This window comes from Lemur catta, chromosome 15 (assembly GCF_020740605.2).
Source record: "Lemur catta isolate mLemCat1 chromosome 15, mLemCat1.pri, whole genome shotgun sequence".
NCBI classification, from domain to species: Eukaryota; Metazoa; Chordata; class Mammalia; order Primates; family Lemuridae; genus Lemur; species Lemur catta.
The window spans coordinates 19,255,665-19,268,957 of record NC_059142.1 but is presented as its reverse complement, the minus strand read 5'-3'; the positions used below and the strand labels follow the sequence as shown (position 1 = coordinate 19,268,957).

The 13,293-nt window shown below is 49.3% G+C and overlaps 1 protein-coding gene and 1 non-coding gene across 2 annotated transcripts in view; one reads left to right on the top strand and one right to left on the bottom strand.

Annotated features, from left to right (window-relative positions):
* SUPT6H (SPT6 homolog, histone chaperone and transcription elongation factor) overlaps window positions 1-13,280 on the top strand; it is a 32,698-nt gene extending 19,418 nt beyond the window's left edge. The window contains 17 exon segments of the mRNA XM_045525370.1: window positions 1,092-1,229; window positions 1,307-1,474; window positions 2,115-2,242; window positions 3,362-3,569; window positions 4,082-4,229; window positions 4,658-4,800; window positions 5,715-5,855; window positions 7,162-7,357; window positions 7,752-7,990; window positions 8,696-8,809; window positions 8,982-9,106; window positions 10,814-10,926; window positions 11,170-11,247; window positions 11,341-11,507; window positions 11,979-12,166; window positions 12,489-12,621; window positions 12,623-13,280. Of these exon segments, the coding sequence (XP_045381326.1) occupies window positions 1,092-1,229; window positions 1,307-1,474; window positions 2,115-2,242; window positions 3,362-3,569; window positions 4,082-4,229; window positions 4,658-4,800; window positions 5,715-5,855; window positions 7,162-7,357; window positions 7,752-7,990; window positions 8,696-8,809; window positions 8,982-9,106; window positions 10,814-10,926; window positions 11,170-11,247; window positions 11,341-11,507; window positions 11,979-12,166; window positions 12,489-12,621; window positions 12,623-12,676 (2,481 nt within the window). The 3' untranslated portion in view covers window positions 12,677-13,280.
* LOC123621302 lies at window positions 8,271-8,412 on the bottom strand. The gene has a single exon (XR_006729042.1). It is a non-coding gene; the product is annotated as a U4 spliceosomal RNA (small nuclear RNA).
* Window positions 13,281-13,293: the final 13 nt, after the last annotated feature.

Here is a 13,293-nt window from a genome sequence, read left to right as displayed (position 1 = left end):
AGCCCCACCCTTAGGGCCTGCCCAGGCAAGTGCTGTCAGTCCCAGAGAGATTTAATAGGGAAACAGAGGTATCAGGAGCCCAGGACTGTGTCTGTGTATTTACCCATCCAAGAGAGTTTCCATTTTGCCAGTTACGCATGGTTCAGATTGGGAGTCTCATAAATTGGTCCCAGGAAAAAGGATCCCAGAGGAGCAGAAAAAGTGACTTCGAGCCAGGATGGTTTGGATTTCCTCTTGATGTTGGAGCTGAGATGTTTTGGAAAAACTCTCGAACTGTATTTTCCTCTGCTTTCACACCACAATAATCATCAACACAGAAGAAGACTTTCATGACCAAATGTGAGGGGTTTTCCCCACACACCAAGCGGCAGATACCAGTTGGGTGTCCTCTAATTCAATTCCAACACTATCTGCCTCTAGATAGTGTCGGATCCCGCGGGATGAGGCTCAGTCCCAAAACTGCCCACTCCCCTTCAGACAGCAGTTGTAAGTTTGAGCATTTAGAACTTTTGACAGACCAGCTTGTTGGGGTTCTCATGACCCCCTCTTCAGGTTCGATTAATTTGCTGGAGTGGCTTACCGGGAAACACGTTTACCACTTTTTGTAAAGGATATTTACAAGGGATACAGATGAAGACATGTGTAGGGCAAGGTATAGGGGAGGGGGCACAGAGCTTCCGTGCCCTTCCTGGGTGTGCCACCCTCTAGGAACCTCCAAGTGTGTCCACAAGCTCTCCAAACTCAGACCTCTTGGGTTTCTGTGGACAACCATGTCAAAATGTGATTAGCATTCAGGGTATAGGGCAGGACTCTCTCTAGAATGAGGGTTTAATGACCCACAGTGAGAAAGGTGGGGAAGATTAGAGTCCTGCATTGGAACAAGTGAAAGGAGGGCAGGAGAAGGCCAGAGATTCTGTCTCCTGAGGCCTAACACATGCAACATTATAACAAAAGACTGACAAAGGCTATGGGAGTTAAGAACCAGGAACTGTGGATGAAAATCAACGTGTGGGGGGGGGGAGGGGGGAGGTGTGTATCGTAACACCACATTGGGGTGCTTTAAGGCCCTGCTGACCCTCATTTGACTCTAGGCAGAGTTCCGGGATTACCCTCCGGTACTGAGACAGGCTGTCTCCCTGGCTCGGCGCATCCAGGACCCTCTGATTGAATTTGCCCAGGTGTGCAGCTCTGATGAAGACATCCTGTGTCTCAAATTTCACCCCTTGCAGGTAAGTAGAATTTGATAGGCAGGCCTAGGTTGGGGAAGAGCACAGTAACCTTATTCCTGCCTGCTGTATGTCAACAGGAGCATGTGGTGAAAGAGGAGCTGCTCAATGCCTTGTACTGTGAATTTATCAACCGGGTCAATGAGGTTGGGGTCGATGTCAACCGTGCCATTGCCCACCCTTACAGCCAGGCCTTGATCCAATATGTTTGTGGTCTGGGACCTCGAAAAGGGACCCACCTCCTGAAGGTAGGATTGGGTTGAATCAGAAATTTTATAAGTTACCATCTCATCAAATGTGAAAATACATACTTTGTCAATATGATTTGACAAATCAGGAAGACCAGGATCAGAGAGGGAAAGTGACTTGTCCCGAGTCACTCAGCTTGTAAGAGTCAGAGTCCAGCTTCAGACCCAGGTGGCCAAAGCTATGCTCTTCACTGCTGTACTCCAGTGGCTCATAGAAAAGACAGCTGTAAGCCGTGATTCAAGGCACATAGAGAAAGCAAGGGGCTGCTAGACACAGACTTGAGGATAGTGTGTTGTTCCAGTGAGAAGAAAAAGGATTTCAGTCGGGGGAGGAGGGGAGCAAGCAGGAATCTTCAGAAGTATTGGTAATGTTCTTGTTCTTAAGATGGGTGATGGATGCTTGAGTATATATTTTATCATTAACTTTTAAGCCATATATTATTAATAAATAGTCTTTGTTAGATATAGTGCAGTTTATTTAAAAAATAATTTTTAGTGGTAGATGGTATGTTGTAGTGCTCAGTTAGATATTGAGTGGGGACAGAGGAGTCCTGTCATGAGGGTTTAACAGAGACCAGAAAGCAGGTGAGGGAGGTGGGGCCTGTTTTCTGCCCTGGCTCACCCCAGCCCTGTCCCCTAGATCCTGAAGCAGAACAACACCCGACTCGAGAGCCGGACCCAGCTGGTCACCATGTGCCACATGGGTCCCAAAGTCTTCATGAATTGCGCTGGCTTCCTCAAGATTGACACGGCCTCCTTGGGGGACAGGTGATGCCCTCTGCCTGGATGGGCCAGGAGGAGTTCCCTTGGGCTTTGTTTGGGGGTTTCAGGGCTGTCAGAGGGCCACAAGCCATTTAAATTAGGAAATGTTTTAAAGAAAAGGTAAGGAACCTTTATTCAGTCAAGAGCCCCTGACCTATGGAAAAGATCGGTTCAATTATGTGAAGCTTTTTTCATGTGAAAGAAACATAAAAAGAACCAACATAGCTTATAAATTAAGGACAGAAAACACAAGATTTTATTTAGTGAACACAAACTTGTTGTGTATTTATGGTTTGTTGTGGCCAGATAAGGGTGGGATAGCTGGGGCAGTGGAAAAGGAGTGTGGGGGTGTGAAGAGATAAGGAAGGGGGAGAGAGATTTGGTATGTTTTGAGATGATGTTATTGAGAGAAAATTCTATTCACTTGGACTTTGGACTTCACTATTGACCTCTTCCTCTCCAGAAGTTATCAACTCAGTCTTTGGAGGATCTTTTCCACGGGCACATAGCTCCTCATTCAGTAATGGAAATCAGTGGGGAAATAGGCTTCAAGTTCTAAAACTTCATTTTCCACTCAGCTTTGCTGTAACACTCCACGAATAACATAGGTCCATGTGAGTGCACGGGCAAGACCAGCCTGGGAAGGCTTTATGGGGGAAAATAGCTCTCAGCAAATTCTCAGAGGTCTTTTCCCCTTTCATGTTTTATGTTATTATAAGATGCATATAATTTCATTATATAAAATTCAACATATAGAAATATTATGCAGAAAGTGGAAGTCCCCCATAATCCCACCCCCCAGAGATAACTACCATAACAATTTATGTATACTACAGTTTTTCTAAATTTTATTTTTGCTATGCATTTACTAACTACCCATTTACTACAAAAATGGGATCATATGGTTCATAGTGTTTTGCAGTGCATTTTTCACGTATCAATATATTGTGGCCATCTTTCCATGTCAGCACACATAGACCTACCTCATTCTTGTAAATGGCTGTATAGTATTCCATTGTATGGAGGTGCCCTAATTTATTTAACCAGTTCCCCATTGGTGGACATTTGGGTTGTTATTAGAAGCTTCTCGTTCTATATCCTGCTCCATTTCTGCCTTTCCTCCAGCACTGACTCATACATTGAAGTCCTTGATGGTTCCCGCGTTCACCCTGAGACCTACGAGTGGGCCAGGAAGATGGCAGTGGATGCCCTGGAATATGATGAGTCAGCTGAGGATGCCAATCCTGCAGGAGCCCTCGAAGAAATCTTGGAAAACCCAGAGCGACTCAAGGACCTGGACCTTGATGCCTTTGCAGAAGAACTAGAGAGGCAGGTGGGTGACAGCTTGGAAGGCCTGGCAGGAAAACCCATCCTAAGTGGCCTGGTTAGGAGGAGAGTTGGGCAGCAGGTGTCCACAGAAACCCCTAAACCGTTAGTGTGGCAGACTTAATCTTCTCTTCCCCCCGCCCCTGCTCTACTGGGTTCCTTAAGGAAGTTTTTCATTCTGCTTGTTAAGGAGCTAGGGAAGCCTCAGAGATTGCGACCATAATTGCAAGAGACAGGAGTTGGAACAATGTCAGTACTAGCGTGTCCTTCTAAGCCCTCTTTCCTCCTTTCTGACACCATAATTTTGTATTTATGTGTTTGATACCTTGGGGTTACTTGAAGCATTTTCATTACAGAACAGCGTTCCATGGCTGTTTGAAAACCCCCTTTAGTAAATGTTGAAGGGAAAGGAGAGAAGAGAGGCTCTGATGGGAGCCAGCTGGCCTACTCCTTTCATAGAAGCCCCAGTGGCGCAGGTTGGGGAGCGGTTACAAGGCTTTTGGTGGGCTTCTTCCCCAGGGCTATGGTGACAAACACATCACACTATACGACATCCGGGCAGAGCTGAGCTGTCGGTATAAGGACCTTCGGACAGCCTACCGCTCTCCCAACACAGAGGAGATCTTCAATATGTTAACCAAAGAAACACCAGAGACCTTCTACATTGGTAAATTCTAGGGCCCCCTTTTTTTTTTTTTTTGGTGGAAGATGATATGCTGGGGGCAGGGGATGCGTTTACTATATATGTTCAAACCAAGCAGTGATTCCAGCAGAATGGGGCATGTTTGTATTATAGGTGGGGAAGACTAGGGGAACATTTAAAAAGATTGTAGAGCCCTGGACTGGAAGCCAAAACTGAGTTTAAAGTCAAATATGCATTCAACCTGCTGTGGGATCATTTTGGAGTCACTGTTCTTCTAGGCCTCATTTTCCTCTATCATCAAATTAGGGGAAGATCTCCCTTCTCAAGGATGGAAAGGAAATCAGGTGTTCTGTCACTAAAAGGTTGGTGGGAAGGAGAAAACTTCTCTAGTTTTCTCAGCCTACTCTCTATTCTCTTCTCCCCTTCCCTGTTGTCCTCTCCTCTTCTTCCAGGAAAGCTCATTATCTGCAATGTCACTGGCATCGCCCACAGGCGTCCACAGGGTGAGAGCTATGACCAGGCAATCCGCAACGATGAGACCGGGCTGTGGCAGTGCCCCTTCTGTCAGCAAGACAATTTCCCTGAACTAAGCGAGGTGTGTGCTGCAGTGTTACTGTGGTCAGTGGATTTCCTTGTTTGAATGGTCTCAGTTTCCTAGGAGGGAATGAGAAATGGAGGTATTTTAGGTCATACTTTTACCAAATATGAACAAAAAGAAGGAAGAGGGATAGAACACATACAGGTTTAATGTGAAGTCCCTCCATGTGCTTCTCAGAACTTACCTGTGTGCTTTTTTTTATTCTGACTCAGTCACCTATTCCTTAACCCTTGTGTGCCATTCTTTGGCTGTCTGGCTCCACCAGATTAGGGAAATGGGGACATGCATTTCTCACCTGCAGGGTAGACCCAGTGTCCCCCTACACATGCTTATTAGATGGTATCTGTAGGCTGCCTTCAATTTTTGTAGTCTCCATGCTTTAAATTTTTCCCACATTTTTATCTAGATGAATAATCTGCCAGAAGTCATTAAAGCCACCTTAAAAACTTTTTCTGGGTTATTTCTGGGTTACTTTGCATGTTATTAGGCAGATTATAAAAGAGACAGTTTCTCAACTTTACCCAATAAAAGCAGCCAGTGTGATGTGTCCAGGATACAAGAACGCCAGGGGATACCTGTTTCACTGTAATGAGGTGTTCTGAGAAGGCCGACATAGGTACTACTTATGCTCACTGGGTCTAAACAAAATAGAAGGGGCCTCATTTGCAGCTAGAGGGATCTAGGTTAGATAAACATAAAAGACTCATTTAATGGCCAGTAGTGCCAGACATCAGTCATGAGTTAAGGGACATTATGAATGTTCAAATTCTGTCTTGGCTGTCATTGTCTTTTCAGACTGTGGTGCCAGGTGTCAATGGTAAAATAAATTACAACACTCCTGGCAGGTCTTTTCTGAATGTATGATCACTGGAATCCTAATGATCAAGCTTCTTTCCTTGTGCCCTCTTTAGGTTTGGAACCATTTTGACAGCGGTTCATGCCCAGGCCAGGCCATTGGTGTCAAAACACGGCTAGACAATGGTGTCACTGGCTTCATTCCCACCAAATTCCTCAGTGACAAAGTGGTAAAGCGGCCAGAGGAACGAGTGAAGGTAGATGAATGACTTTCCTAAGGTTGTAGTACAGTTTTCAGCTGCCCAAATTGGGCTGTCTTTAACTTTGGACTGTCCCCACCAGAAGTTAGGCTCTGTTCCTAGTGGCTGCTGGTAGGGAGAGCATTTCAGAGATTTATAGCTAGTTAGAAGAACCTAGGGTGAGAAGCATCTTAATGAGTAGCAGCTTTTGTTCACTGCCTTTGTGAAATTTCAGCAAGTTGCCAGTCCTTTGGGAAAAGGGCTTTCTCCTCCTCTGTGGGAAGCTGCAGTTTCGTCCTGAGGGCAGGAAGCAGGGCCCAGCGTTACATGCTGTGAAACAGAAAGGCTCTCCCTGTTCTCCTGAGGCCAGGTGGCGCTGCTCTAGGAGAAGGAAAAGAATGTATGGCACATACAGCTGGGTGTAGTGGCTCGTGCCTGTAATGCCAGCATCTTGGGAGGCTGAGGTGGGAGGATGGGGCAACATAGTGAGACCCTATCTCTTAAAAAAAAAACAGAATGTATGGCACAGCCCCTGGGTTCTACAGGCAGAACCAGATGACACAGAAGGAACCTTCAAATGATCTCTGCATACAAGGGTTGGGAATAAATCTCTAAGCTTCCTTTCTGTTGACAGAGTATTCTCCTGCCATAGCTGCCATTTACCTACTAGATAGCAACACTTGACATTGACTTATGCTGTCCCTAATTTCACAACATGATGGGGAAGGAAATATTGTCTTCTTTTTTCTGAGAAATTCAAGTCTCTTTTCCAGGATCACCCAATTAGTGACATGGCTGTTACCAGATCTGCCAAATTCTCTTGTTCTGAGTGTTGTGACCCCCTGAGATCTATGAACTTAGGGGGCTAGGGAAAGACATTCCTAATACATGAACCTGGGGAAATTTTCAGAGTGAGGAGAGCCATGCAGTGTGACTGGCTTTTGCCACTGTATAGGGAGAAGTCAAGGGTAAGGTACAGAAAATAGCTATTGTTTTGCTTCTCCTTCAAAGAGGACAGCCAGGCTTTGATCCCACCCTGGGCACAGTAACCAGGCAACTTCTTGGGAGGAGGGAAGAGTGCCAGTGACAGGGTAGATCCCACTTGGTTTTCCTGCCTAGAGGGGGAGGCATTGGTGTGTGGCGCAGCCCCTAGTCTGCAGACCAGACACAAGCCTGAACTCCTAGTCTGCTGTTCAGTAGCTGGCTGGCTTTGGGCAAGTCAGTCCACACCTTTCTGCCTGGACTTTGATTTTCTCATGTGTGAAATAGGGCACCGGGCTAGATCATCTTTGTCCCTTCCAGCTCAAATGTTCTGTGGATCTAGGTGGGAATGACTGTTCACTGCCGCATCATGAAGATTGACATCGAGAAGTTCAGTGCGGACCTGACCTGTCGAACCTCAGATCTCATGGACAGGAACAATGAGTGGAAGCTGCCCAAAGACACCTACTACGACTTTGATGCTGAAGCAGCAGACCACAAGCAGGAGGAGGACATGAAGCGGAAGCAGCAGCGGACCAGTGAGTGTGCCCACCACCATCCCTGTGCGCCCCGTATCTTGGCGGCTCTCCCAGTGCAGGACTCCGGCCACAGGATGCACGTGTATCAGTCTCCCAGTGAGGCTGCCCGGCTTTGAGGTGCTGAGGCCTGGAGACGTCATAAAGGAGAGTTGTGGGTAGCACTGTAACCCAGGGGTCACATTTCCTTTGCTCCTGCATTGTGACTCTTAAAGATTCATTCTCTCAGCATCCTAGGAACCCAGGTTAACATGTCCTTCACCTCAGCAAATCCAGGTCCGGAGAAGGTGAAATTGTTTGAGAATCTCATTGGGTCAGAAATTAAGGCCTGGCTTGTCCCGTTGGTGCAGCTTCCAGCCCCATCACCTGCTCTGTACTTCTTTCCTGCTTTCTTCAGCATACATCAAGCGAGTCATTGCACACCCATCCTTCCATAATATCAATTTCAAGCAAGCAGAAAAGATGATGGAGACCATGGACCAGGGTGACGTGATCATCCGACCGAGCAGCAAGGGCGAGAACCACCTGACAGTGACCTGGAAAGTCAGCGATGGCATCTACCAGCACGTGGATGTGCGGGAGGAGGGCAAGGAAAATGCCTTTAGCCTGGGAGCCACTCTCTGGATCAACAGTGAGGTGAGAGCTAGCGCCTGCCCACCTCCCATCCCTGCTCCTGCTTCCAGAAACAGGCCCTTTCCGGCCACTTTCACCTGACGTTAGTAACTGGTATGTGTCATATGTATCTTAGCTGTACAGAGGAACAAAACAGATCATTTGTGGAATGAGTCATTTGATAGCAATTTTGTATATTTTGTCCCCCCCTCTTTCCTCCAAATTTTAAAATAGACTACCTAGAGAGCGCCCATGGAGGAAGAGGAGAAAATATACATGCGTGTGCATACACATATATCTGGTTTCTGACATAAAGACTGTAAAAAATTGCCAATGCCAACTGTATTTCAAGTTAGCATGGTGGGGTATTGGGAAAAGTTTTCAATTAGCAATAACCACGCCTCAGATAAACCTCATTGGCTACAATACTGCCATTGCATAAAGCTGTTTGCTGTTTTTAGAGAGGAGAAACCTAGTGAAATTCTCCATTGTTCCTGTGCACCAAGGAAGAATCAAAGTTAGGATTTAAAGGACTCGATGCCCTGTAAGCTAATGTGTCTGGGCATGACTCAAACAGATGTGTAAATTGAGGGGCCTGTGCAGTGAAGTGAGACTTCGGCAGGACAGGGAAGCCCGCCTCCTCCCGTGCTTTCTCTTCAGGGTATTAATGAAGGGCCAGAAGTCTCCGCTCTGAATGTGACATGTGGGGCCTTTACTTTATTCCCACAGGAATTTGAAGACTTGGATGAGATTGTCGCCCGCTATGTCCAGCCCATGGCATCCTTTGCCCGAGACCTTCTGAACCACAAGTATTATCAGGACTGCAGTGGTGGGGACCGCAAGGTGAGCCCTGGCCCCTCCGAGGGATGACACCTTGCAGTCACTTAAGGATGTATGCTTTCCCTTCAGTGTAGGGGACACTCAGGCGGTGAAGGAAGTGTACATGATGTGTGCACCAGACCTTGTGTACCAAGCATGCTGCTATCCCAACCTCTCCCCCTCATTCTACCCCCAGAAATTAGAGGAGCTGCTCATCAAAACTAAGAAGGAGAAGCCCACCTTCATCCCTTATTTCATCTGTGCCTGCAAGGAACTGCCCGGCAAGTTCCTACTGGGATACCAGCCCCGGGGTAAACCCAGGTGAGCACTGGTGCTGAGAAGGTGCTGCCGCTGGGGTCCACAGACAGGCTAGAAGGGAAGTGGAGGCCCCAGAGCAGTACTCTCTGGTTCTACTTGACTGCCTTTCTCCTCTTACCTGTTTAGAACGGAGGTGGAGGTTGGAGGTGGGGAAAGAGGGTTATGAATTAGAGGCAAAAGATAAGGATTCCAATAAGAAGGGCGTTTTCTTCAACACTGTGGAAAAGGAGTTCCCTTGACCTCATTTCCCTCCCAGGGAGTGATGTAAATCACCAGTCTCCCCACCCAACTGGCAAAGATTGGGTGCCTGCACATTGGTCTCCCTTTCCACTCTCTGCCTCACCCTCGCCAGGGCTTTCAGCACATGGTGGCTTAGAGTTGAGTGCCATGATGTGCTGCCTTTCTGCCCGCTCTGAAGTGGCAGGTCAGGAGAGCATCTTCTGCTCTAGCTCCTGCCTGCTTCTTTCTGTGTATGACTGACAGGCTGGCCTTCCTGAGGTTATTTCTTTATATCAGAATCTCACTGGTGCTCACCCTGAACTTAGAGGACAAAGTCCTCCTTAGATCTGCTTTCTTTGTGTCCGTTACACAAACTGGTGATCACACTAGCCTGCTCTGTCCAAGCCCTGTTTCTATACTCCCATTGGCCCTTGGCCAAGGTATATGCATTTTTGCTTTTATCCCTGTGTTGACGACACCTGTTGCACAGCTTAGACTGTATCAGGGGCTCGGAGGCCAGATGACAAGAAGCCCTAGACTCTGGACCGTGCACTGTCTTGGACACATCTGGAATATTGTGTTCTTTTCTGACTTACCAACATGCTTCCAGATGATGGCAGCCGGAGCTGCAATGCGGCTGGAAACTGTCCCATGAGCCTTTAACTGGGACTACATTCAACATGATGGCTTTCCGTGGAAAGGAGCACAGACTCTCCTTGTGTGGCCAAATTAACACTTGCAGAAGATCTGGGAAGCAGGTTTCAGTTTAACAGAAATGAAAACTCTGTGGTGCTTAGTGTCTGTTGGCTTTGGATAGCCATCCTTTATTGAGCACAACACCCTATTTTAGGTGTTGTAAGTGCTATGTGTAGACTGACTCATTTTATCCTCATGCTCACTGCATGGATTTAAGTGCTCATTTTACAAGTGAAGTGGAGATTTGGGTTTAGTAACTTGGTGCAAAGTCTCATAGGTGGTGAATGGTAAGCTAAAACTAGAACTAGAACCAGAACTAACTCAGAGCCCATCCTCTTAACCACTTCTCTGCTGGTCTCAGAAGTGCTGAATAAGAGCAGATTAACCACCTTCCATGGCTGCTACAGAAAGACTCCTGCTTATGTACTTAGCTGCCCTGCGAGGCCCCTTCCAACACTTGACATTCTGGGACCTCATCCCACCCTCACCTGTGGTTCGCCACCTTCATACTGCAGCCCAGTATGGTGGCACAGCCTCCAGCAAACCTTCCTCCAGCAGCCTGTATGCAGCACACGGGGCCACCGACCCTGTGGCCGTGATTATACTCTGCCATAGGCTGCTCACCTCCCCACTCGAAGTGCAGCCTCCCTTCACAGGGCCGGGGACTGGCTCCGTCATCTCTCCTTTCCCCTAGCACTCAGTATGGCTACTTCACATGGTGGACATCTGTTCTGGTCGCTCTTTCACAGCTGGCCCCAAGTGGTGTCTGACGCATGTTTCGTTCTAAAATCCCAGGATAGAATATGTAACGGTGACTCCAGAAGGATTCCGATACCGGGGCCAAATCTTCCCAACCGTGAATGGACTCTTCAGGTGGTTTAAAGATCATTACCAGGATCCTGTACCTGGTGAGTTCTACTCTCCCCTGACTTCAGGGGTGTGGTTGGAGGGACACCCAGGGCCTGACTCAAAGTACTCACTGACTTGTGGGGAGGGTGAGGCCCAGGCTGTCGTTGCAGCCGTCCTACTCCCACCCCAGCTTCCTTAGCCTCAGGGAGGCCTTCCATCCACTGTGCCTGTGCAGTTGCCCTTCCTCCCACCATCTGTCTCGGGCTTCTTCCAGCCCCCTGAATTGTAGCCATTTCTTACAGGCATCACTCCCAGTAGCAGCAGCAGGACCCGGACACCTGCCTCGATCAATGCCACCCCGGCCAACATCAACCTTGCAGGTGAGGAACTTGGGCCTGGGACTGGGGGTGGGAGGGGTGGAGCCAGAGGGACTTTCATCTCTAACACACCCATCCCCGCCTCTGTGTTTACAGATCTGACACGGGCTGTGAACGCCCTGCCCCAGAACATGACCTCGCAGATGTTCAGTGCCATTGCTGCCGTGACAGGCCAAGGACAGAACCCTAATGCCACCCCAGCCCAGTGGGCTTCCAGCCAGTATGGCTATGGTGGCAGTGGAGGGGGCAGCAGCGCTTACCATGTATGTGGCTTTGGGAGGAGCCTCCGTGTGCAGGAGGGGGAGGAGTGAAAGGGAACAATCATCCTTTGCCAAGCCCTGTCCCATAGACTGGCTTCTGGCAGTGCCCACCACAAGGGGCCTCATGCACAGATGGGGCTACCACGGCCTTAGGACCTGTCTCCAATAGATGTGCCCTTTCCTTGGGCCCATTTTAGGGGGAAGGGAATACAAAAGGGCCTGACCTCTCCAGAGTCCTTTGGGATCTTTGGAACCCTCAAGCCACTAGAAACCTGAGGTGGTCAGGACAAGTGGGCCCCACTGTGTGCCAAATGCTATCCAATGGCTTCCCTCGCTGCTCAGAACCATACACTGCTCGGGGAGGGTCAGCTGGGAAGCCCTGTGCTGAGCCCACCCTTGCAGCTTGTCAGAAACTCACAGCAGGGTCAAACAAGCCCAGAGCCCATCCCTACTTAACTGTTCATGCCTCTCCAGGTGTTCCCAACGCCAGCCCAGCAGCCAGTGGCCACACCACTAATGACCCCCAGCTACTCCTACACGACCCCAAGCCAGCCCATCACCACCCCACAGTACCACCAGCTACAGGCCAGCACCACCCCGCAGTCTGCCCAGGCCCAGCCCCAGCCCTCCTCCAGCTCCCGGCAGCGACAGCAGCAGCCAAAGTAAGTATCTGGACAGTGGCTCAGAGGAGGTTATTAGTGTCAAGCGGCCGAGGGCTTAGCAAAGGCAGGTGCTCTGGATCCTCTGAGAGCCATGACCCACATGGTGCCCCCAGGGACCCTGGTTTCTAGGGGAAGACAGAAGAGGGCAGTGTGGCACCCGGCCACTGCTGCTTCTACCTAACCACAGCGGAGGGGCTGCTGCCCACAGGTGTGAGGTCCCTTTCTGCAAGGGTGGGTGCTCACCAGTGATTGATGGGAAGGCTCCCTTCTAGCGAGCCCCTGGAGAATCCCACTTTAAAAGACCCTTTCTTCCTGCTCCCAGGTCCAACAGCCACGCAGCCATCGACTGGGGCAAGATGGCAGAGCAGTGGCTGCAGGAAAAGGAGGCAGAAAGGCGAAAACAGAAGCAGCGGCTGACACCTCGGCCCTCCCCCAGCCCCATGATCGAAAGTACCCCCCATGTCCATTGCTGGCGATGCCACCCCACTCCTGGACGAGATGGATCGGTAGGGGACCTGCTCCTCGGACTCTGGTTACCTCTGAGGCTGTGAAAGACCTGGCCACCCACAGCCTCCCTCCCTGCCCCTCCTTTTCTGTCCATAAAGTGGCGTGAAGTGACGTTCTCTTTGGTGGTCAGCCTGGATGGGTGACAGGCTGGATGGCCTTGCGAACTTGAGCTCAGTGTACGCTAGGTAACAATTCTCCCACTCCAGATCCTCACCGACCACCTGTCCTGGGACCAGGCTGGGAGGGGAGTGTGGCAGGGAGGAGGAAGAGGAAGGTGAGAATGAGAGTGGAACAGTTTTGTATTCTACTCCCTACAAGCCATTTTGAGCTGCTGCCCTCACCTGACTTGGCTGTGACCAGGGCACCAAGCTCAGCACGTGAGTCTCCCCTAGCTCTTGTGGGGAGAGGGATGCTATTTATTCAGTTTGATGCAGGAGGGAGAGGAGGGAAAGTATTCCTGAACCTGATGCCAACAGCCTGGGTGGCTGTCGAAGCAGGATTGCAGGGACATAGCAGTGCTAACCTGCCCAGCCCTGCCTAGCTGCCCTCCCACCTGCCAATGCCACCGCTTCCTGCCTGTCATTTGAATAAACAGTGTTTCTACAGAGCTCTTGCCAAAG